Source organism: Leiobunum rupestre, chromosome 1 (assembly GCF_980474605.1).
Source record: "Leiobunum rupestre chromosome 1, qqLeiRupe1.1.hap1, whole genome shotgun sequence".
NCBI lineage: Eukaryota > Metazoa > Arthropoda > Arachnida > Opiliones > Sclerosomatidae > Leiobunum > Leiobunum rupestre.
This window is the reverse complement of record NC_143384.1, coordinates 24,595,023-24,621,234: the sequence shown is the minus strand read 5'-3', so window position 1 is coordinate 24,621,234 and position 26,212 is coordinate 24,595,023. Positions and strand designations below refer to the sequence as shown.

Genomic DNA, 26,212 nt, shown 5'->3' with positions numbered 1-26,212 from the left:
ACGGATTTGTAAAAATTGTTGTTTTGGGGAGGGGGCCTCCAAATAGTTGGCCTACCTCCCCAAAAATCCTGGCGCCGCTACTAACGTCGTCCGCTAATATTGGGCACGTGTTTATTATTTGGATAGAAATCCTTCCAATACTTGACACTACGGCGCTACAAGCGACGCTGCCGTGAACTAGGAGGATTCAAGTGTACCTGGAGAAGAAATTTGTATTCCCCCAACCAATACCTCGCGGTTCATCTACGGCTGTCGCTGGGGGAGTCAAACACTTGGACATAACGTTTTTAGCGCCACCTATCAAGCTTCAGAGTAACCTATCGTCTGCTAGACAGTTCACTAGATGGCTCCGTTGTAGTTTTATGTCCAAGGGTTTGAGGCTTTGAGCAGCCTCTCCCGTGGCCCCCCGAATTCTTCTCCGGGTACACTTGAATCCTCCTATAGTGTGTTGTCGTCTGATACGTTTTTGAAAACTTGTAACGTCACAGCTATAGTGTTAATAGTGGCCACCATGACAGTTACCATTTTTTATCAATAGGCAAATAACAATGGTGACGTCGCAGGGTTTCAGACGACAACACTCTATTACTGGTTTCGGGTCAGGTACACTCGAATCCTCCTAGCCGTGAAAGCAGCAAGCGCGCCATTTGGTTTCGGGTCCAGTAAATTATCCGTCCAAGATCTAACCGCGTTACCCCTGTATCCGTTGATAATTTATTTATTTCCTGAAGTTCTAAACGTAAGCTTATTTTAATAACAAGGACAGGACAGGTAAAAATTATATTGATTGGTAGTAGCCTCTCGGGTTAACGGTTTCGTAAAAGCTCAACTCACTGTCGCCATCTGATTGTGGCTAGCCGCCCTAAGTTGAGAGTTGAGACGGGCTTTTGCGGAAACGCTATAGGTGTACGCGTCAAAGTCTGATAGCTGGAAAGAGAGGTCAGGGTAGATAGGGCGAAACCTCTTTATTAACGGCGGTCTCTTAAGCCTCGTCCCAGACGCCGAGTGATGAATGAGAGCGGCTTCCGCATTAGCGGCTCAAGAGAAAAATCTCTTCGATAAGAGCTCCCTAAGAGAGACGCCAGCCAATAGATGGCCTCTTTCATGTAGATTTCAACGGGGTAGCCGCCGACTCAATGCCAAATCTTTCACGAGTCCCGCCGAAAATCGGGGAAGTTATTACTGATATCCTCTTTTCAAAAGGGGCTTATCGCTACTCTAGGTCTATTTTATCCATTGTAGACCAAGTCTTAGATTATAATGTATTCATTTATACCGTGAATGTTTATACTTGGGGGCATTGTTATCAATAGACAGAATAGACTAAATGCAGCTACGGTTCCCAATTTCATAGGCTGCTTATTATGGCGTTATTTTATTTCTTATCCCGTGGTCTAAGAAGTTCTTCAAGGTCTAGTTTTTCGTAATATGTTGGCTACTTAAAGTTAAGGTAACATTTAGGTTTTGGCGAAATTATTAATTATTCTATAAAATGACGTGTTTTTTGAATGTAGCTCTAACGTCACTACTGTCTCTTACTTTTTCGAGTCTAAACAGCGCGTGCCAGTAGCGTGTGGTACTGACAAGGAGAGTACCGAGGTGTTTATTGCCGATTCGGTTCAAAGTCGGGCGTAATGTAGACCTATGTGATAAACTAGCCGAGAAGCCCACCCTACGGGCGGGCCCTCAGCTAGTTGTGTGTTTCGAGGCACTCCGCCCCAGTAAGGCCCCCTGTCCCTTTTCCGCATGCCAGAATTATAGGGGTACCCTTTCCCCCCGGGTCATTCCATGTCAAAACGCCGATTTTTTTTAATTTTAGCACCCGACCTTTTTCGATTTCACCTATGATTTCACCCAAAATTTGCACACAGGGTTTTTTGGGCCTAGGAAAACGATTTTGAAAGTTTCATAACGATAGATAGAGCCGTTTACGAGATACAGCATGCGATTTTTTACAAAAGTACGCCTTGACCCCTAAATGTTTTCTCCTATATCCATTGAAGTAATTATCGCAAAATCACCTGTAATATCTCATTTTAAAGATAATATGCACACCTTAATACGAATATTTAATAAGAAATGTTACGTGCCGTAAATTTCATTAAAATCGGGGCTTTAAATAATTTGACCTTTGACCTCGACCAGACACCTCAATCGTAGATCAACGATTTTAGCATTTTTAAAATCCTCGCTATCGAATACATAATACTCACTCAAAATCCCAAAGTAATATTTGTAGTTTTCGAGATATTAATTTTGGAAATTTACCCCACCACACACAAAATGAAATATCAAAACTATTTATTCTTATAGGTTACACACGAATCAATTTTTAGCTTACACAAAACAGCTTAGACTTCTTTATACTTTGAAAAGGCTTTGGTAATTTTATATTTCTCGTCTTCTTTGATTTGAAAACCTTTACAATTTGGTAAACCTACAAGAATTTCAATTCTATAGAGAACATTTTCACTTGATACCCAACAGCTATCGATCCTTCTGGGCCATGTGTATTTGTCCGAAATACCAGGGGGATGCAAAAAGTTTATAAAGAAGTCTCCAAACTCCTCTGATACTTCCTCAATTAATCCAACGTAAAGTTGGCCTTTGTAGACGCTGGCTACCAAATTTCCCACTTTAAAGTTTTCAGCCTCTTGATTTCGAGTATCTGGCATTTCTAAAGTTGAAACCTTAACTGTGGTTAGCGAATCGTCATAAGATAACGGAGCAACCATGGTTTCATTTAACGATATCGGAACGTATTTATGAAATCGTCGAGTTCTTTTTACTGTTATGGCTTTAGAAAACCTTTAATTTAAAAGTTCCCTTTGTCGTTGAATTTCTCCGTTTTTAACATAAATGAACTTGATATTTTCAAAGGCTGATAGGCCAAAATTAAACATGTCTGTTGGAGTCAAAGTCTGTCCAGTCACTGGTCGCTGAAGACTCTTGCTGTTTTACGCTTCACTGTTCCTCCAATTCCATCACAAGGTCCCTTGCCATGAGATGTGGCAAAAAATGCCATTCGGCCTCCAACCCAAAATATTCCTTGTGGCGACAGAGATTAGAAAAGTTATATTTGTTTTAAATTGTCCAGCACATCCATCCGTAAAGTAAATGAGCTTACGAACATTAGGGACATGTGTAAAAAAGTGTGAACAGTATCGGTTAAATGTGTTCTGGTATCACTGATAATACAAAAACCTAAGTGGTTAAGTTCTCCGTTTTCAACTACCCTGAAGTAGATAACGAAGGGATACACCGTCACTTGAGAATTGTCCCAATGAAACCCTTGTGCTTCGTCTTGAATTACGAAGGAATAGTTCTCCGCAAAATCACTGAGAACAATTACGTCCCCAGGTTTTAGAGTTTCTTTGAGGTTTTTAAGATAGTTAGATTGCGATTTAGATGTGTAATGATGGCGCGTTAGTTCAAGTAGTTTAATGGCAAATGAGTCGATAAAGTTTTCAACACTCTCAGTCAAAGTCACTAGCTTTGTGCTGTCAGTTTCCACCCACTGCATGAACCTTATGTTTTCAAAATCTTCTAAAAGTTTCGTTAAGAATTCATTTTCAAGTAGGCCATTTTTCCCAGGACAGTCCTTGCATACTCTCATCGTACAATTCCTGTTTCAAGGGCGGATCCATAGTGGGGGCGATGGGGGCGATCGCCCCCCCCCCCCTAGAATACTTGAAAAAACATAACAATTTTTGAAGTTATTGAAATATATTTATTTGGTGAAAGACAATTTATAACACAAATTCTAGTTGTAGAAAGTACTTCGTTTAAGCAAACGAAAATGAGAGCTCCACGTTACATTTTCACACTCCATATAGGCTTCGAGCTTAGAAACGATAGCGCCATCTACTTTAATACCTGCCAACTAAAATTGTGAAGAAATAGCAGACGACTTTTGAATGCCCATGATCGCCCCTCCTTACTTGATGGCCTGGATCCGCTCCTGTCCTGTTTTGAGTGTCACACACGGTGAGCGCCATGAAATCGATATCGCATTTTAGATGACAAGGAGACGGTAGAGCGGATATCAATAGCTTGATATTTTGGTGGTAGGTGCAGACACACACTGAATGTGTACCTGACGGACCTGCTAATACACACCAAGGTGGTCTTAGATAACAAAATGATGAAAACCCTAACGACAAATCATGCTCTTCCTTGAATTTGTTATAGAGCTCTCTCAAGTTCAGTAGTACAAGCATCTTTTGATGGTGTTCTTTTTGACCTGTCTCGTGGTTCCTAACTGACACAAACTCCTTTTGTCCAGGTGTCATACGACTGTTATCGTCATTTACGTAAAAAGCGTATACTGTATCTCGTAAACGACTTTATCAATCGTTATGAAACTTTCACAATCGTTTTCCTAGGCCCAAAAAATCGTATGTGCAAAATTTGGGCGAAATCGAAAAAGGTCGGGTGTTCTGCGGTAGGCGTTTTGTCATGGAATGACCCCCCGCTAAAATAACATAAAAACTCGTCTTTCTCTCTCGTCCCAAACCCGCACAGTGAGGCATCCCCTCCCCCCTTTTTCCCATGCGAGAATTTCCGTGGTACCTTTTTCCCCATAGTCGAACCACCCCAGTAAGGCACGCCTCCCACTTTTCCTCATACCAGAATTACCGGGGTACTCTTTTCCCCCCGCAAAAATAAAATAAAAACTCGTCTTTCTCTCTCGTCCCAAACCCCCCAGTGAGGCACCCCTTCCCCCCTTTTTCCAATGCGAGGATTTTCGTGGTACCCTTTTCCCCATAGTCGAACCACCCCAGTAAGGTACTTCTCCCCCTTTTTACCGGGGTACACTTAAAACTTGCCTTTATCTCTCGTCCCAACCCAACCCCCCAGTAAGGCACCCCTTCCTCTTTTTCCCATGCGAGAGTTACCGTGGTACCCTTTTCCCCACAAAAATTACTCAAAAACTCGTCTTTCTCTCTCGTCCCAAACCCCCCAGTAAACCACCCCTCCCCCTTTTTCGCATGCGAGAATAACCGGAGTATTCTTTCCCCCCGCGAAAATAACTAAAAAATAAGGGTGTGCGAGTCCTGTTTTTTGAAATTCGAGTCGAGTCTCGAGTCTTAGAAACTTGGACTCGCGAGTCCTCGAGTCCAAATATTAAGGACTTGGTCGAGTCCTCGAGTCCTAAAGAATTAGGTTTAAAGCTTTCGAGTCCAATACGAGTCCGGAATGTTTTTAACGAGTCCAATTCGAGTCCTAATTTTTATCGAGTTCAATTCGAGTCCTAAGTTATCGTGGCCAATTCGTCTGAAATTTATTTGCCGCTGTTTAAATAATCTTGCCCAATAATAATGGACTCGCCGAGTAATAATGGACTCGCCGAGTAATAATGGACTCGCCGAGTAATATTAGACCCGCCGGGTAATTTTCAAATACCCTTTTCGTGGGAATCGGGTACCCGTGCGAGTAATCAAATTACGTATTCCGAGTCCGAGTCCGAGTACTCGGACTCGGACTCGATAACGAGTACTCGCAATTTTCGAGTACTCGCACACCACTACTAAAAAACTCGCCGTTCTCTCTCGTCCCAAACCCCCTGTACTCCTATAAACCCCCTGTATCCAATGTCAGATTTTCACCCCCCTCATGACGAACAGAAAACTACGCTCATAGTTCCTCTATGCTACTTCCCTCTGTCCCGTGGGCCGATCTGTCTATAGTCGAACCACCTCAATAACGAAGCGAAAGGAAGTCTCGGTTGATACTACTCTATATAGATGAAATTTCCCAAAAGTAGACGTTGCACTACCCATTCGATTTGCCATGGCAACCGAAAATGTTTTTGACCACTTAAAACCAAAAAATCTCCATTTAAAAAAGCACGGGATTTTCTACGAAAATTTTAAAATAATTTGAAAATCACGAAATGGTTAATTTGGACCACATTTAGGTACACTTCATCAAGTTTGGGTAAATTGGAACATTTTTGCGGTAAAATAAGGCAAAAATATTATTTTTGTTTTAAGTAGTCAAAAACATTTTCGGTTGCCATGGCAAATCAAATGGGTAGTGCAACGTCTCCTTTTGGGAAATTTCATACCCGACTTTGAACCAAATTGTCAATAAACACCTCGGGTCAGTGGCGTAGCCATGGGGGGGGGGGGGCACAGGGGGCACATGCCCCCCCCCGAAACGTATGGTCGTACGTACAAATATTTTTATTTTTTCACTTTTTTTTTCAATGGTGTGCCCCCCCCCCCCCCCCGGAAACAAAATCCTGGCTACGCCATTGCCTCCGGTACTCTCCTTGTTAGCTCGTTCGGCATTGAGTTTGCAAGTTCTCTCCCAACTGGGTCCGCCCGGGTTTTTTCGGTTTCCCCTTTCCAAAAACACTTGCTGACGGTAACGGTAATCGAGCCCGGACTAGCTCCTTTGAGGGCCCTCGGCTAGAGACTGAAGAGGGGCCCCCTTGCCGGGCGGTGTGGGAGTATGGATTACAAATCTAAAGCCTTATTTATAGGACAACAAATGACGTTTAAAGTGTACTAAATTCTACGTGCACATTAATTCGAAACGTCAAACTGGTCTAAAGGACCTTTAGGAAATTATTTATTATAAGCAATTTAGGGCCCCCTTGAGCCGGGGGCCCTCGGCGATCGCCGACCTGGCCAGTCCGGGCCCGACCCCCCCCCCCCCTCTTTTGTCTACGCCACTGATGGGACCTAATAATAATATTATTATTATTATTAATTGTTCCATTTCTAAATTATGTTTTCGCACAAGACATTATGAGGTATAGCAGGCATATTTACCTGCTTTTATACCCTAACATGGCGGCGTATTTTCACGCGCAAAATGAATTTTAAAATCCACCAATTGTATTTACTCGTTTACGCTATAAGCTTTTTCGTTGAATTGGATATTTCTTAATAAGGTTTTTATTTTATTTTAAAAACAAAATTACCAAAGGGACGCGACCTCAAGATTGATATTGCGTACGATTAAATAAACGTTATTTTGAAAATTTCCCAGTTGTACAGGGTAAAAAATCTCGGTTAACTACGTCATAGTCGCGCGTCACGAATGACGTAGCAGATTTCTCGCTTTTATTTAACAGTACGCAATCAAAATTGAACTTGCCGGCGGTCATTTTTTCAGAGTGTTAAACGACCGCCCTATCTCAAGTCCGGTACTGGAAGAGATAAAATTATTCCATCAAAAACCGTTTTTAATATTATTAGAAGTTTATAACGGATAACTTACTAAGTGCATAACCAAAATTTACTATTTTAAAATTTATTACTTCGCTTAAAGATGGTAAAGATTTACCTATTGATAAACCATATTCCACCAGTGAAATAGTACCATTTATCTACAACGGGACTCGTAACGGCACACTAAAAAATTAATATTAGACACCTTACTATTGTGGATAGATTTTGGTTGCCTATGTAATTTTTCCTTTAACTTTAAGTTGCCTTTTTAAATATAATATTTTATTAATTCGCGACTGAAACGAGTCTAGGTGGCGTAACGGCGCTAGTTTCTGCTAGGTTGCGCCTAAGATCTAGCGTCTGCTACAGACAAATTAAAAAATCATAAGAAAGATTATTCTTAAATAATCTTATCAAAATATAAGCAAACGATGCAAAAGTTATATGAAAATGCAAGTTTCATTATTTATAAAGTCAAATTTACGAATAACGATGAGAATTAGCCGCTACCTGTCTAGGTTTCAATGGCGAACCAAAGTGGGCGTTGCGATAGTTTTATTTATTAGTATTTTTATATTAAAGTTTTTATTTATAGTTTTTATTTATTAAATTTTTATTTATAGTTTTTATTTATTAAATTTTTATTTATAGTTTTTATTTATTAAATTTTTATTTATAGTTTTTATTTATTAAATTTTTATTTATTAATTTTTAAATTATTCATTTTTTATTAGTAGTTTTATTTATTAATTTTTATTTAATTTTTTATTTCTTTATTTATTAATTTTTAAATTATTAATTTTATTATTAGTAGAACTTTTATTTATTAATTTTAATTTTAATTTTTAGTTTTTTTATTTATTAATTTTTATTTAATTTTTTATTTTTTTATTTATTAATTTTGAAATTTATTAAATTTCACAATAACTCATAAAATATTTAATATTTTACTAAAAGCTTATTTAAACTGACAACAGATGTCGCATCACTCGACTTTTAAAAAAACATATCCTAATTTCCGAATTCATCTATCGAATATTTTAACCCCTAATAAACAGTTCATTATTCCAATTTGTTTAATATTTTTTCTGACATTATCTTGAAAATGACAACTTTAAATAGAAACAATATAACCGTTTTCAGAATTATTTTATTATATTAAACAAAACAGTCCTATCCCTTGCTAAGTACTAAATAATGTTTCCAGTGAATCTTAATTAATATTCTATCATATTTTCTCGATAAGATGTTATCGCTAAGCGCAGTCCCTTTTATAAAATCAATTAGATGTTTTATGAAAGAAAATTGTATTGCTTAATTTAATCTTTACCGATATATCCATCAATATTAACGGGAAACCCGCTGAATCCGGAAACCGGTTATAACGTGTATATGTAATAAATAAATGAAGGATGTTAAAAGGGATACACCAACCAACCAAAAATGAGGACTCGTCTAATCGTTAAAAAAAAATTCCCTTCGCACAAAAATAAAATCCCACTAACTATTTAAAGAAAACATTGGATCTAAACTCGATCATTTTTTGAATTGGAACATTATGAAACGGCTGTGAATTATAGTTCCTAAAGAACCAAATCAGTATTATAACAGCCAAATCAGTATTATAACAGCCAAATCAGTATTATAACAGCCAAATCAGTATTATAACAGCCAAATCAGTATTATAACAGCCAAATCAGTATTATAACAGCCCAATCAGTATTATAACAGCCCAATCAGTATTATAACAGCCCAATCAGTATTATAAAAACAATGAAACCCTCAAAATTATTTCCCAAACGAATGAGACGTTACGGAGGTCGCTGTGTTAAGTATGACAACCTTTATTCTTTAAATACTATAAATCATAAGTACCATAATTCCCACAAGTATGACCATAAGTGTATAATATTTTACATAAGTGTGACACTTCCTATTCTTCACGTACAAAAATTTTACTGAGAGCTATTCATAAGACAGACTCCATTACGGGCTTCATCGCCGTTTTGCGTCCGCTCGCTAAGGCTAGGCGCCCACTGGCTCTCCGTTTCGTATCCGTCCTGCCTTCCACAAGCCATTGTCTCCGTTACGAAGCAAAGGCTTGTGAAAGCTAGGACGGAGACGTTACGAAGAGCAGTGGGCGCCTGGATTAACGCGTCACACGTAGGGGGATATTTTCTTCTTGGGATGACGTCACTCCGTTACTAGCTCTCAGTAAAATATTCCTCAAATTGACAAACTCATGGTATAGGATTATAGACTTATGGTATGACGATTATCAAAAAACAACGTTCACGGAACTGATTTTCAGAGTTTAGTTGGGCACAGAGCCCCCTAGTCTCTGAATACGAGTTCTATCAAGGATGATAATATTCAAAGGAGGATTTAAGCAGGGTTTTTATGGGCTGCAGCCCAGGGCCCCTGTTTAATCAAAGGGCCCCCTTCGCGGTTAAAAAAATAAAAACAATTTAAATAAAGAAAGGTTTAAAAAACAGTTTTTATACAAAATGGCGGATAAGTTGCCGCAACTAATCCAAACTTGGGTTAATTTGTGGTACCTGGGTAGGCTTCAAACAGTGTTAGTCCAGCAGGGGCGTAGGAACGTTCTAGAAGTTGGAGGGGGCAAAGAGAAACGAAAAGTGGTCTGGAGAATGGTTTTGAATTTTTAATGGGGTGTAGCTTCTCCTAATGCATGTGTACTGTTTACTACTATGTAAATTGGCGGGAAAAGACTGAGATTTAAACACAGTTGAGGTTCTATAAACTGTATATGCTTTTAAAATAATAATTTGAGCCTTTTGAAAATTTCAACTGACCAAAATGTTGGAGGGGGCAATAACATTAGTTGCATTGCCCCCCCTGCCCCTCCCGGTTCCTACGCCCCTGTAGTCCAGCGTCCCCAAAGTTAGTGGTCCACCACTGATAATATTCAGTTCGATTGCGGGTTTATCTCGGACCTGTAGTGTCAGTGTCGAAAAAAGAATTGGTAAGAAAATTTGAGAAAAACAATGGAAAGTGTCATACTTATGTTTTTGTTACTTTTGTTTAAATGAATATAAAGCCAAAATCAATTTCTTTTTTTCATGATTCTTTTTAGCCCAAAATATTCGAACTAGACCAATATATTTGACTAAAATAGCCCAAATTTTTAAACTTTTTTGGGAATTTAAAATTTGAATTTTTTTAAATTAATTTGTTTTGGAAATTTAAAAATATATATATATTTTCCAGTATTTGCCACTCTAGCCAGTAAAGGTATTAGCGAGAATGCCGGTTTTTACGACAAGTTGCGCCTATGGGCCACAAGATATGAACGGAAATTTGAATGTATGATCCTATTATTAAAGAGCACAAATTTCATTGACAGATATTTCAAGCAAATCGCTCAATCGGCCAGAGCAAGCACAGGAGACAACGTCGATGATTTTCTGGGCTGCGTTAACATCCCTCTAGAGGTAGGTTTGATGCCAACTCAGACCCATAACCAGCCGCCAAAACTCGGGGGCGTTCAAATATTTTTGGGGGGTGCCAATGCCTTGATACTAAAAATCGTAATTTTTAACTCCCACTCCTGAAATTAGTAAATATACCGAAATTGGCTTTATTTTGTTAGTTTTTAAATTATGAATTTCAACTTCGTTGAAAAAAGAATATTTTATTAAAAATACGGGTTATGTTATATGATATTACCATGAATTTATTCATTATATTACTTGGTAGTTGAACAATCGATTTTTTTTGGGTTGGCTGGGTTGGGGATGATCAAACTTGAACGAATAATTACGGGACTCGAAACCCAAGCAAAATCCCCTGTTCCCCAATTTGCATCGCCCGTCAGCGCCCCTACCGATACAATCCGGAAATATTTCTATCCAAATACAAAACACGCGCGTAAAAATTTCAGAGGACCCGCATTCCGTCGTCTGCTCTGCTGTTTTTAATAGAAGTGAGGCTTTTGGAATTTTAATAGGCTTTAGATTATTCAATAATATTTGTATTGGAACAAAAATGAAAGGGTAATGATTTAATTAATTTAAATAGGAAGTTTGCTTTAATTTAATTGCATATATAGTTTGTGTGAAGGTTTGAATAGATTATAAATTTAAAAATGCCTAGTCAAAATGGAAAAAAAAAGGTGTAAGTTTTGACGACAGTGACGAGCTAAAAACGCTAGGCCTAACGTCATCCGTTAATATTGGGCACGTGTTTAGTATTTGGATAGAAATCTTTCCAATACTTGACACCACGGCGCTACAATCGGTGCTGCCGTGAAAGCACCAAGCGCGCCATTTGGTATCGGGTCCAGTAATTATTCGTCCAAGGATCAAGTATTCATTGGGTCTGTGGCAACTACTACTTAATAACATGTTGACCTTAACTGTAACAGTGAGTGTAGGGAGCTGTTGGCACCACCCTCCTACGCATTGTAACCCGACCACCTGAATTAATGGCTTTAAAAGTCGCTTGATGACTTAGGCCTAAAGTGGTGCCTTGGGTATTAGCCTAGCTGATTATTATTATTATTACTGACTGAGTCTGGGAGCAACAGACTGACCAATATTCCCGAAACCATTTCAGGAAATCCCATCGTCGGGAACGGACCAATGGTTTCCTCTGGAAGGTCGTTCTCAAAGGTCAACCATTCAAGGTCAATTGCGTCTGAAGCTGAGACTGGGCACGCGTGAAGTCCAGGGCATGGCTGACTCGAACGACAACTGGAAGGAGGTCGTGGAACATCAGGAATTGCTCTGGATCTTCATCGGCTACGAACTGACCCAGCTGAAGTGCCCCAGCTACGAATGGGCAGGAGGCCTCCCTCAGTGTGCGTTGACAATCCTACACCAGCATGCCTTACAAGGGAACATCACGGAGCTTCAACAAGCCATGTGGTCAGTTCAGTTCACTTACAATCGTTTCGTTTTGATTAGGGCTCGGCGTTCGGAGAATAAATTTTACGTTCATTTCTATCCATATCCGAAAATAACCCAAACAAGTTGGCAAGCCAAAATATACCTCTCCTCGGAAGAGTTTTTAATTTTAAGTGAAACGAAACCGTATACGTGGTTCTGCGGTAGAACGCTCACCTGTCGTTCAAGAGGGCTCGGGTTCGAATCCCAGCCGATTTAAAAATTATACTACACCCAATGACAAAAAGAGGGCGCTTTTGGAAAAACCTTTTCCCTGATTCTAAGAAACTGGGTACGCAGTGATTACGCTTTGCCCCGAAAATGCGAACGCGTTCGCCGGCCTGACAGACAGACAGACAGACAGACACGGTGCTTGTATAACCCCTCCTAGGGTACAAAGTCCCCTCGGTGAGGTAATAAAAACTTTTTTGTTGCGTATTAAATCAAGGATCCTATATGTTAGAAGGATAGGTAGCCCTCCGGCCAGCCCGTGTTTTCAAAATGCCGGTAGCGCCGTCGATATTAAGAGAGCCTCTAAACGTGGGACGTCTTGTTTCTATTCCCTCAAGGATAAATTTGGGCGGTGCTTCCTCCATGTTTTGTCCTTGACGGATTCTAAAGACGGATTCTCTATCGCTCATGACCCACCGACGGCGCTGCCATTTTTCGTCCCTCGCCTCATATCCTTCTAACATATAGGATCCTTGATTAAATCGTATAATGGTCGTGAATAATATCCATAAATAAACAGTTCATCGAATTTTTTATGATTAATTGAAATTTTGGTGGTTAATTTATCCGTTTCCCCGGGTTCTAATTACGATTAAGTGGTGTGGCGGACTGGGTTGCATTTTCGCTCCGCAGCAAGAGGAGCCGGGTTCGATCCCACTGCTAGTGGCACTGGGTGAAAAGTCTGAACTTTTCCTTCCGCGTTGAGTTTGCAAGTCCCCTCCCCTTTAGCAGGAATTCATACCTCTACTTGGAATGCTTTTCGCCGCAGATTTTTGTCTCGATGTGGCTGACGGTCTTTTTGACGTCACTATGTTAACTTAACAAACAACAACGTGAGAGGGGAGCGCGCGCAGAGGGGATTTATTCTCTCGTAGGCGGGGCCAAAGCCGTCAGAGTTATCTTACCATACGCGATACGCCAGGATAAGCATTCCAAGTAGAGGTTAACTGTAATAGTGAGTGTAAGGAGCTGTTGGCTGGCGTGGCATGAAGGGCGTGGCCACCACCCTCCTACGAAATTTAACTCGGCTACCTGTGGTAAAGGCATTAAACGTCGCTAGATGACTTGGGCCTAAAGTGGTGCCTTGGGTATTAACATAGCTGATTATTATTATTATTATTAATATATGATCAAACTATTAGAATTAATAGAATTTATCATGTACTATAATTGTCTACAGGGTGTTTTTAAAAGGTTATGCAAAAATTTAAAAGAGATTTAGGGGTTGAGTTGAGAAGTATGCCTGTTTTTCCCCCATTTTCCTACGATGAGTGAAAAGGTCGCCAGAGAGCTTCAAAGTGTGGCCTACTAGCCCCTGGAAGTAGGCTGCAACGAGCGCAAAACCAAGCAGCAGGGACTTTAAATACCGTTTTAGTTAACGTTTTTACGCTGGTTACCTCGATTTGTTTACCAAGTCCTTTTTTACCTATCACACGAACCCAAACCTTAATGTTCGCGTTTCCCTGCTGCTTGGTTTTGCGCTTGTTGCAGCCTACTTCCAGGGGCTAGTAGGCCACACTTTGAAGCTCTCTGGCACAATTTTAACTCATCGTAGGAAAATGTGAAGAAAACAGGCATACTTCTCAACTCACCCCCTACAAATCCTTAAAATTTTTGCATAACCTTTTGAAATACCCTGTATAAGTATCTGGGGTGGAGTGGTCAGTTGGACAATAACCAACTGATTCGGGGACTGGTCACCCTATTAAAATTGGGTACATCGTTTCAAAAAAGCTCAGCGATGACGTCAATAACGAAATTTATCTACTTACAAATCAATTATTTAAGGCATTAAAAGTTGCTCGATGACTTAGACCTAAGGTATTAGCCTCGCTGATTATTATTATTATTATTATTAAAATATGTGAAATAGTGCAGGGAGTAAAAGAAAATATAATCTACTAACGTAACTATCGCAAATCACCCCTAGCGGCAAGTGTTAAATTATTTTATAAATATGGAACAAACCACGAAGTAGCGACGCAAATGTCTAAAGCCATAGGATGAAGCAGACATTACGGTAACCCTTTGGGGTCAACTGATATACTCAGTGTTATATTCCCTTTAAGGAGGCGTTGACCCTAATTGGCTGCTGGCTAAAATGTCCGCCGTTGTCTGGCCTTAATTGAGAGGCAGAAGTATTGAAATGAAATCGTTAGTCTGCTTTGATTGGCCTTCTATTCACGCATAGGCTAAATTTAGGTTTCAATTTAATGTGCACTTTCTCAGACCAATTACGATAAATTAGAATTGTAATTAGCCAGCCATATTAACCCGGGCCTTTTTGAATTTTTTTTATTTTTGGCTTTATCTTAATGATGTCTACCACGTACGCGAATCCGCTTCTACAACGTTAATAATTCAAATTTCAATAGTTAATATGAAATAACTTAGAGTTGTTAATTCAATGTGGAAACATTTCCACCAAATTCTCCCGCAAATCGGAAAAATAAAAATATAAACATATTACTTTTTAAGGGTTTAGTCTAGAGGTTTAGTTACTTATGCGAAAATGCCGCAAAATTTAAATTGGCGAACCATATTAGGTTAATCATGGAATGAAAACCTGTTTTCTTGTTTTCGGAAAAATACGAAAAAGTTTCCTGAAAAAAGGTCCGTTAATTTTCCAGGAAATTTTCCGACTTATAACTCTAAAATAATTGTACACCGCGTAATGTTTTAATTAGTGTTGTAAGTCGTAAAATTTTCCGGAAAATGAGCGAGGCCTTTTTTCCGGAAAATTTTCCGTATTTTCCCGAAAAAAATACATAAGTATATGTATTTGTACCCCGCTGCTCCGCCTTAAGCACTACAGCGGCCACCTTAAACAACCAGCCCTGGACAAAAGTGCGCTTTGCGAAACAACGTTCGGCCAGTGAGACAGCCATTTTGACCGCCTCACATATAGCAAACAAACGCCCTCATCACGGCCCAACAAAAGGCGACACCATGGGCTGCCCGAGACCCACCCTCGCACAGCTGAGGACTAGAGTGGCTTCCTCTTCCACTGCAAACTACCCTCCTTAGTAGGTCACAGAATGACGAGTGTGGAACACCCATGAGGTTCCAGTGACCCAGCGCCCCGATCACATGACCTTGAGAGCCGGGTATGGAGCCCCCCACAGGCTCCAGTGACCCCATCACACCACTAGATAGGGAATACAAAAAGTTTTCATTCCATGATTAGTCTAATATATACACTCTTTTTCGCGGTCTTTTCGACCCCTCTTTTTGGCCGCCCGCTAGTCGGCCATTACCTGTAACCACCGGTGGGGGGTCTAGGCTCGGGTCTTTGGTCCCAGGATATGGAGAATGGGGGTAAACTCAACATGAACGCGCCCAGCAAAATTCTCAAAAAAGAGTGTATTGTTTGCAAATTTAAATAACGTGACATTTTCGCCTCATTTTTTCGAATCTAAAAGTAAAACTAAACCTCTAGACTAGTTTAAACTGATTAACAATGTAACACTATTAATGTTTTGTAGTATGTTTCCTGTTATTAGACATTTTATATCGATAAAAGTTAAAAACATTAAAAACCCTTAAAAAGTAATTTATGTTTCAATTTTTTATTTTTCCGATTTGCGGAAATTTTTCCGCATTTCATTTTTCCGGAAAATTAACAACAATAGTTTTAATTGTTTAAAATTAACTATAACGCTAAATATTAATTTTCATTATCAGCCGTTGGATAACGTACAGTAGAAAACACATGGAGCAAGTACTAGATTACGCTTTGTTGTACCAGCTTTTGAGCGATTTGGATAAAGCTTGGGGCGACGCCGAGAGCCATCTATCTCGCGATGAGGTAACCATTTTTCCAAACATTTCCTTTTAAATTTTTTTTTAATAAATCTCTTTAAAACTACTTTCAACTACAAAATAAAGTTCATTTCCAACCACCAGGAGTCAGCACTGGCGGAATCGTTCAACCTATTCGTGGATTATTGCTTAGAGTTGATACGTAAACACCGCGACATGTTCCCGCCAAACAACAAGTTGGCTGAACATAAGCTTTTCTTCTTGCTGAGGAGCTTGGCTTCGATTCACGACATGAAAGGTTTTCAAAAGTGTTGTCCTTTCCGCCACGAACTTCATCTGGACGTGGTCAATGCTCTCAAAGTTAGTTTCTTTACTTCATTTCGTTCGGAACTCTTCGTTTTAAACCAATTTCGTTTGTTTTCCTCAGAAAGGCACTACGGAATGGTTCACGACAACCGTGGCCTTTTGTCAACCCCAAGTGAAGGTACGTATTTCACGTTTTCCGATGGACGCTTCAATAAAACATCTTCAAGGAAATCGCCAAGAAGTAATATTTCCGAGAGCCAGGACCCGCAAGTTACTGTTTATATAGTGCCTGTTGAAATAATATAAACTTTTCACTTGTACGGTACGCAAAAAGTGTTTCCTTTTTAACCAGGTAGCTTTTTTGACATACATATTAAGGCTTGGCAGGAATTCATACCTCTACTTGGAATGCTTATCCTGGCGTATAGCGTACGAGAGAAAGAAATACCCTCTGCTACGTTGTTGTTTGTTAAGTTAACATAGTGACGTCAAAAAAAACCATCAGCCACATCGAGACAAAAATCTGCCGCGATAAGCATTCCAAGTAGAAGTATGGATTCCTTGGCTTGGCAAAAACACAACGTTCTGTTTACAAGCGAGAAAATTCCATTATTTCAACAAGCACTGTATCAACGGTAAATTGCAGGTCCTGGCTCTTGGAAATATTACTTCTTGGCGATTTCCTTAAAGATGTTTTATTTAAGCGCCTATTGAGACTAAAACGTTTTATATTCATTAATATTTTGTTCGTAAAGTTTGGTAGAGCTAGAAGTATTATTGAAGAGTCGAAGTACTTAAGTCTTGTTATTGTGAGTTTTTTTGTGGGTGGTGAGGCTTCGAACGCTAAAATGTTGTCTGCTTTGGTCGACTTAGCTAAATTTGTTGCCAATAATTTTCTAATATTGACGTTAAATTAATTTTTAGTTTAGCCTAATTTTAAAAATTAAAAATTATGGTGAAGTGGCCGTGTTAATTTAAAATGTTTGCGTGTCAAATACTTCTTATAACTTGCGTTAATTTCATGTTTATTTTTAAAAACTTAATATTAGCAGATGATTTATTGATTGATTTAAATGCTTTGATTATTGCTTTTAATTTTAATTTTAAAATACTTAATGGTAATTTTAATTTTTTTCGCTGCCAAGGCCAAATTAGGACAAAAGGTGGATTATTAGTTAGATAATTATAATTTTAGTTAATTAACTTTAATTTTAACAAATTTCCAGAGCGAACAAAGTGGACTGCGCAGCTTGATAGACTTGACCAATACTTTGGATAATGATCTTCAAAAGGGTGTTTTACATTATAATAAAATGTTTGAAAGGTTCGTAAACTGCACCGTGTTTAAATAAGTTTAATAGTTAAAAATAATTATTATTGTTTATTCTGCAGCACTGTTAAAGTTAACTATTCTGCCGTAATATACAAGCATTTGGAAAAATTGGTAAAACATTTATTTACTAAATTAACTATTTATTGTCGTTTAATAATATTATATTTTGATTTAATACTAAGTAACATAACTCATATTAACATCGCTTTAACTAACAATAAATAATAAGTTGCGGTTAACAGTTAAAAATAATCTAACAAAGGCTTAACATTTAACCAAGGCTTAACATTTAATTTTAAAAATGCTTGCTTTTTGATCATTCAACTCGGATAGCTAGCAGACGAACTTTTGAGGAAACTTCAGTCCAAGGTTTGTTATAAACTTGAACCTAAGTGGTTGTAGTAACGGATGTTGTAGCGCACTCACTGCACGAAGGGCATTTTCATTCCAATCACTCGATTTTCAATTTTTTAATTTGCTCTGGTTCACACTGGTAAAAAGTCACATTGACACGATGCATTTATTGACGTTGTAATTTATTTTTCAACATTACGCTTTAATATACTTCGTCTCTATATACGTAATTATCGTAGTCGTAGCTAACGCGAAAGCCCAGTCCTGAGCCACAGCTCCACTCAAGTCGGTAACCACTTGGGGCGCGTCAAAATTCTAACAATTCTTCCCTTGATAGTAAGAATTCTCACTTCTCAAAATTTTGACGGTCTTTCTCACAGGAAGTGACGTAATTTCTTCTCGCGAGTTCTAAAAAGGGGGAAATTATAAATAAAAATGGCAGCTAATATTCTAGTCAGTCTACTTGATGCTGAAGAAAATAAACAATACGATATTTTTGTGGACGAAAATGAATTTCAGAGAAAACCGAATGTTAAGTTATTTTATAATGAAATATTTCCTTTTAAATTATAAATAAAATGTTTTCTTCCTTCGTATAGACGCATTCACATATTGCCTACAGGGAAATATGCAAAAAGGGGCGAAATCCACCCGAGGTACCTTCCTATTTAATAATGTTTGTAGTAGATGGCGACACTATAAAGTTTATGAAAAATAAACTTTTAATTTTTTTTTAATTAATTACTAAATTATAGTACTTTAAATTCTTATTAAAAAATATAAATTTTTGGTAATTTAAATTAACAATTAATTTTAACAGTAGTTAACACTCTCCGCCATAGATGGTTCTATAAAACGATTTTAAACTATAAAATCAGGGAAAAGAATTTGGTATTTTAAACCTCGACAAAACCATTCTCCACTAAAAACTGAGAACTTTCAACAAATCTTTAAAAATCAAAATTATGACGTCATGCTGCTATCAGAGCTCCATCTACTAACAAATAACGCCATCACCACGTTACCTCGGATGAATTTTACCCCTTTAAAGTCGTCTTTGCCCTTTTAAAAATTGTAAATCGATCTATATTGTCGTGAAATCGTGTAAAAATAATATTTATTCTAATAAAAAGTTATACATACAACGTTATTTCAAGCGCGCAATTTTTTTTGTGCACTTGAAATAACGTTGTATATATAACTCTTTATTAGTATATTTGCGCAAGTCAAAGCTAATATTTTAACTTTTGAAATAACAATATTTATTGTCAAAGGCTTAGATCAAAGAATATAAAGCCCCAGGAATGGAAGGTGTAGCTCCGTTTAGTGGAACTTTTGTGCCACTCGTTTTTAGACCGGGTTGCGTTAATCGTTTCCGGTTACTCTGATTTGCTTTCCCGGAAGTTCCTACCTCAGCCAAAACACGCGGCCAATAATTTCAATCCTTCCATTCGTGGGGCTTTTTAGCGAGTTCTCACGGGGAGAAAAATTCTCACGAAAAACTCTTCTCAAGAGAAGAATTCCTTCATAGAATTTTGACGCGCCCTTGGTAGCCATTTTGTCGCTTACCGTCTACGGAGAAAGCTGATTGGTTAGGGCTTGGATTTCTACTAACCCTGAGGCCGTGTGTCCAATGACATTCTTTTATTGTTTTATGCAATAAAGATTCTCTTTGTCAAGGTGGATGAAGCCCTGCGCCCTCGTGTGGCCGAAGCGTGCACTAAAGTCGCGGCCGTAGCTGCGGCCAGCAATGGAAATGCCGAAGATGAAACGGACGGTCGCTTGCAAACTATGGGCACAGCCATGTTTGAATTGTATATTGCCCTGCAAGAGTTCGTGCGTTTCAAAGAGAATTTGCCTGCGGAGTAAGAATTATTACTATTTCCAATTTTCAGTAGTGTAGCAGTTGGACGCGTCATTAGAACCATATCCAGGGCTGGACTTAGAGATCCAGGGCCCATAGGCAGATAAGGAGTCTGGGCCCACTTTTCACGCGCTGTATTTACTCTTATCCCTGATTCAGCGTAGAAGTCTGAGCTCTACGGTTATATTACTAAATAAAAGCTCTTAACAATCGTCGACTAAATACGCGATAATTATGCAACATTGCGATTTAAGGCTGCGTCCGTAAACTGCCAGGCAGAAATTTTGGTAATTTTAAAACAAAATCTTCTACTTAGGAATTTTTCCAATATAAATTACGATTGATATTATAGATTTATGACTTCGAATACAGTAATTACGGTCACTGGAGGGCCCCTTCCAAGGATGGGCCCCTAGGCCACGGCCTAGGTTGGCCTAGGCGGAAATACGGCACTGAGTCCATATCGAACGCGCTCTAGTTATCAGAGCCCAAACCCGAATAATTCGGTGTAACACCGAACAGTTATAGTTCCATGCACCGAACCACTAACGTGACGTTTTTTCATTTGGTATTTTGATAGAGAACGCAAACAAATGGCCCTCAAAAACTACCACCTTTGGTTCTCCGACGTGGTCAATCAGTGGTTTACTTTGGCCAAGATAAAGTGTCGTCAGCGTATTCAAAAAGCCCTCGAACTGGATAAGGTAACGTGATAGAAAAATTAGCGCTTTCCAAAGTCGCTTTTTCACATAAAATAACATTCTTCTAACACATGTTCGCGACTAATTTGATATATTTTTCTTGGCCTTCAAACCTAACATTTTTTGCTGGATTTAATAGAAAGTAAGCAGCTTTTTTTACTAACCAAAACTAACTTTAAATGCGTTTTCATAACACCAAGAATGTATTGAAGTGACTAAGAATATTTGAGCATAGCATTAACCAATGGTACCATCGTCACCGCTTTTGCGGAGAAAGTTCGTCTGCATTTAAGGGGCATTCAAGTTTATACCACATAGCAAACTTGAATGGGAAAGCAGACGAATTTAAGCTCCAAAGGCTGCGAGAATGGGAATCAGAATAATGTAGTCCAATATTCTTAGTCACTTCAATACATTCTTGATTACACTAATATAACACGCACGGCTTATGGCTTAACGCCTTCTGGGCTACCAAGAACTCATTTACGTCCCTAAGAACCATGCACCAAAGCCAAGATGAGACCGAAACGACTCTAGGTGGCGTAACGGCGCTAGCTTCTCCGAGGTAGCGCCTATGATCTAGCGTCTGCTACAGACAAATTAAAAAGTCATAAGAACGTTTTTACACACAATCCTAAGGATTTGTGTGTATTCTGACCGTCGTACGTCTGGTTCTTCAATAAACTTATCAAAATATAAGCAAACGATTCCAAAATTATATTAATATGCAAGTATCATTATTTATAAAGTCAAATTTACGAATAACGATGAGGAAAAACTAATACCCGCTATCTATCTAGGTTTCAATGGCGAACCAAATATGGCGTAGCGATAGTTTTCGGTCGCGAATACTTTTTATACTTTTTGGAATTACTACGCCCTAAAATTATGATTTTTTTGTTATGTTACTATAAAATATGTACAATTTAATTTCATTACATAAAATATTTTTTCGATTTAGTTTAGTCAGATTTAATAATTGGTCATTCAATATCAAAAGTATTACAGTTTTTCAACTTCCATATGTTGCTAAATTTTAATGTGTTATGATTCTTAAAAAGTATAAGAGCATGGCAGACGGCGCCAATGTTCCCGTTCAAAGTTCTTAGGGACCTAAATACGTTCTCAGTGCTAAATTACATTAGTGACAAGCCTAAAATTTGTGTTGGTCAAGTCCTAACGAGTTTGGATGTTGGCAAAACTTTAGTTTCAGTTTCTGGATTCCTACGTTAAACATAGTACTTCCGCCGTGGATACTACTACTTGTTTTGTCCAAGTAAGTGTTTAGTCTAATTTATATTAGTCTATTTTAAATTTAATTTAATTAATGATAATGAATTTTAGATAAAAGAGTTTTGGCGTCAACTAGCTTGGCCAGACCCAGTTGGTTCCTTCGGTTTTGTCATCAAAATTGTCGAGGTAGATAATTTTGTTTTCATAATAATTTCGTTTAAAATCTACAGATGGCGTCTTTTGTATAAATTTTACGCTTTAAGCGTGTACTATAGCGTTATTTTATACGTTTCAATAGGCGATTTGTGACGGTGCTATGTATTACGCCAACATATCCCACCAGCATTTGATTCAGGAAGGCTATTACGACAACGTCGGTCAATTCGACGTCACTGAACAACTGTGCATTACCGTAAATAACATTGAACACGTCAGACGCGCCTTGACCCCATTGGCCGAGCAGTTAAACTTGGACTCGGTGGTTTTGGCCGTTGAACAAGCCGAGGGTCAGCGAGGTGGTGACCAGTGTAGATCGGCACTGTACGGTTTGATCCATAGCTCAGAGGAAGATGTTGTCAATAAAATACTTTCCATTGTTGGAGGGTCCGTTGAAAAGGTACGAATTAAATTTGAAGTAAACGTAATTACCATTAAATCAACGTAATTACCCTTGAATCGACGTAATTACCATTGAATCAACGTAATTACCATTGAATCAACGTAATTACCCTTGAATCGACGTAATTACCCTTGAATCGACGTAATGACCCTTGAATCGACGTAATTACCCTTGAATCAACGTAATTACCCTTGAATCGACGTAATTACCCTTGAATCGACGTAATTACCCTTGAATCGACGTAATTACCCTTGAACCGACGTAATTACCATTGAATCGACGTTTTCTTGTGTTTTCTTAGATGAGACCCGATATCAAAAAGTTCATTTTCCATTTGGCATGGGCTCCCGAAAAGCTGGACGCTGATAATGTAAGTTGAGTTTCTTTTATTCGATTTTAGATGGCGCTGTAATCTCATTTCCCCAATTAAGTGTTTTTGTCGACATTCTAGATAGCGCTGTAATCTCATTTCACCAATTAAGTGTTTTTGTCGACATTCTAGATAGCGCTGTAAGCATTTTTCCCCCAATTTAATGTTTGCGTATTTTTGTGAATTTTTGGGATTAACATACGTGGTCTAGCAATATTAAACACTCCAAAGAAATGGGTTTACAATATTAGGTTGTAGATGGCGCTATTAGAAATGTTTTTCAAATGCCTAGCCACGGCCAACTTTTATATCTCGCGCATCACTCGCGCTACAGCGGCCATCTCATTCGTTGACGTTTCTGAGCAAAAGATGTGTATGACGTCAGCGCCCCTAGCGGATTTTTATTTTTAGAATAGTGTTTACATTGAAGCCAATATAAAAACCAAGCGTGGCGCTGACCTCCTACAGTTTATAGGGGGAAAATCCTTGCTCGCGGAATTTCGACGAATGTGTTGGCCGCTGTATCGTGAACAGCGCGTGATCAAAGTTGGCCTAACGTTCTGCCCTAAATGACTCCACCCGCCATTTTTAAAAAAAACATATCGTATTTTGACAGGCGATTGGACCATTAATGGACTACCTAGACAGCAATTTGAAATTACTGTACAATAATATGCTGAGAACAAACTTCGATCGTGTTTTGGAGGCGATTTGGGTAATTGTTCTCCAAGAAATAACCATCACAGCTCGCAGCAATATCGGGGTACGTAAATATAAAATTATTTCCCTAAGCCTTGGCGTGATGTTTACTTTTTTTTTACATAAAAACCGTTCATTTTAAATTGAAAATATTATTCCAACACCCACTTTAACGGTTCTTGGTTTTTTTTTGCGTCTCGCATAGAAAGAACGTCAGCCCTTCTTTTTGCGTCTAGCCACGGCCCTTGGTATTTTGATTGAGTTTTTCCACGCCAGCGGAAAAGGACTTTCGTTGCAAACGCTCCAAAATCCTCTTTATCACGTAAGTTGGTTTTGCTTTTAAAACAATAAATGTACCCGCGGGGCTTTTAAAAGACGTTAGACGACGGTTTGGTTTACTTAGCTCGCCTAAGAGATTGTTTACCTTTAAATGGCTATAATAGATGGCGTTACGACGCGCGTTTGATCGTAAACGACGCGAAAAACCAGGCGTAGGTTGGATCATGATTTCGTATTGATTTTGCGTGATAAAATTAAAAAGTCTAGGCTTTAAATAATTAAACATTGCTATTTCTATTTTAGCTTTACTTTAGAGAAATAGGCACGCTTTCTAATTTAGTTTAATCTGAAGTATATCTTACTATATCAATCTTCCTAATAATGATAATGGTATGCAATTGAAACAAAATACGTTTTGGAAGGGAACGTAGCTAAATACATTCACTTACTAACTTTAAAAAAGCAATTGTATTTATTTATACTTAATTAATTTATTGATGAACATTGATATTTATGCTGTAATCACTATGTTATTCATCATACCATATGTAACATAATTACTCATAAGTATGCCACTGTTCCTTTATTCCATTCAAAAATCTTCACTAACGGTTTGTTTCACCACGAACCAGTAAAAAGGTGGACTACGTTAGATTTTAACCTTTTTATACATCCTAGTAATTTTGGGAGTCACACTATTGGCTACTAACATATTTATTTAAGCCAATGGAAAAGCTCTAAATTGAGAAGGAATTTTTTGCGTCGGAATTTTAGTCAGCCCAATGTAGCTTTATTGAAATTTATAAACTCGCTCGGTTTGTGGGGATGAATTTAAATAATGAGTAATTTAGAAAAATAAATGGTTGGGGAAAATGACCAATAAGTAATCGCTTTCCGAAAATGGAACAAGTCGTCGAAGTGGAATATTCCACCAGCGTTATTAAAACCCATATCAAGCCTAGAAGAGTTAGGCCTAGGCTCAAAAGAATCTGCAAAGACTCCAACCTTGTAGATGCGCCAGAAAAGCTCAACCTGAATTTCAACTATTTTTTCCAATAAACCTGCTTCTTTTATTTGACAATGCAAATTTATTTTAGAACGTGAGTCTCCAAGAACTTCATTGATTTGCAAATTAATTACATTAACAGAACTTGACACTATATTGTAGTTCATTTTAGCTCCTAAGCCTTGGTTGTTCAAACCGGTTTGTTTACTAAAATAATGGCCGTCGATTTATCAGACGTAGAGCTAATTGGGCGACGGCATTATCGGCATTTGAGATTCGATGACGTCAAATATGACATCAAATATTACGTCAAATATTACGTAGGGTACGGATGACGCAATATCTGTGAAACAAACCGTTAGTGAAGAAATAGAGCTAGTGGCATACTTATGAGTAATTATGTTACATATGATCATATCCAATACCATGGCAATCAACTACAGCAATCAAAAGCGACATAAGACCCAAAAGTGTGTCAACTCTACCTTTGCGCCCGCCCCGTTAAAATATTTACTGAAAGCTAGTCCCACAATAGACCACATAGCCAAACAGCAGGGTTAGCGAGAACTAGCCACTAGCCAGACTGGTTAAAACCACTTTTTTTTATTAAAAAATATTGAGAAATGAATTAGAAGTGTTATTGAAAATTTCAATACTATTTATTTCAAATAAAAATGCAGAATTTTTTATTCCAAAATTAAACTAAAACTTAGCTTTCACTTTTTGTCGTCTGCTACGCTGCCGTGATTTGCACAAAGGCATTAACAACCAAAACGTCATTTTAAGAAAAACTCAGTTTTGTTGCTTTTTTTTATCAATGAAAAACTTTCCCTCAGAATTTTCTGGAAAATATCCTATCTAGTAGTATTTTTTCTGCTCTTTTTAAATTTATAGTTCCTGATTGAAACTAGCGGTTCCTTTATCGCGCTTTTTAAGTTAAATTCCGATGTGCATGGTATTTTTTGAGTTTTAAATGTTCACAAAGGCAATAATGCTTTTGCGCAAATTATTTAAAGGTAATCTCATATTACTTAAATTATTCGCGCAAAAGCATTTAATGCTGATTGGATAAACCCATAAAATGCTTTTGTGCTAAGTAAAGGATGGCGCTTAATGCCTATTTGCGAAGTAGTTCCGTGAAAGTACCGAAATAATGCTTTTGTGACAAGCGTATATCTTAAAACCTAAGAGGGCTAGAAACAAACTAATTTCAGATTCAGAATCAGCACCACCAACTTACCCAGATAAAACTAAAACATTAAAATGTCAAAAATGGTCGTTAATGCCTTTGTGCAAATCACGGCAGCACGTCGTCGTCTCACGAAGAAATGAGGGCTAGATATAAGCAATTGGGGATCTTAAAA

The 26,212-nt window shown here is 38.2% G+C and overlaps 1 protein-coding gene across 3 annotated transcripts in view; it reads left to right on the top strand.

The window, feature by feature from the left end:
* LOC149961959 (BAI1-associated protein 3-like) overlaps nt 1–26,212 on the top strand; it is a 212,876-nt gene that overhangs the window by 181,149 nt on the left and 5,515 nt on the right. For 2 of the 3 annotated variants that reach the window (XM_090177561.1, XM_090177551.1), the window contains exons 9-25: nt 10,552–10,639; nt 11,763–12,073; nt 16,007–16,130; nt 16,211–16,444; nt 16,512–16,568; nt 17,536–17,553; nt 17,617–17,714; nt 17,783–17,834; nt 18,057–18,092; nt 19,758–19,942; nt 20,522–20,645; nt 21,850–21,918; nt 21,987–22,061; nt 22,174–22,491; nt 22,796–22,864; nt 23,481–23,627; nt 23,769–23,885. In XM_090177561.1, coding sequence (XP_090033687.1) covers nt 10,552–10,639; nt 11,763–12,073; nt 16,007–16,130; nt 16,211–16,444; nt 16,512–16,568; nt 17,536–17,553; nt 17,617–17,714; nt 17,783–17,834; nt 18,057–18,092; nt 19,758–19,942; nt 20,522–20,645; nt 21,850–21,918; nt 21,987–22,061; nt 22,174–22,491; nt 22,796–22,864; nt 23,481–23,627; nt 23,769–23,885 — 2,122 coding nt within the window. The remainder of the gene's footprint in view (nt 1–10,551; nt 10,640–11,762; nt 12,074–16,006; nt 16,131–16,210; nt 16,445–16,511; nt 16,569–17,535; nt 17,554–17,616; nt 17,715–17,782; nt 17,835–18,056; nt 18,093–19,757; nt 19,943–20,521; nt 20,646–21,849; nt 21,919–21,986; nt 22,062–22,173; nt 22,492–22,795; nt 22,865–23,480; nt 23,628–23,768; nt 23,886–26,212) is intronic. The other variant, XM_090177567.1, reaches the window with a different exon arrangement.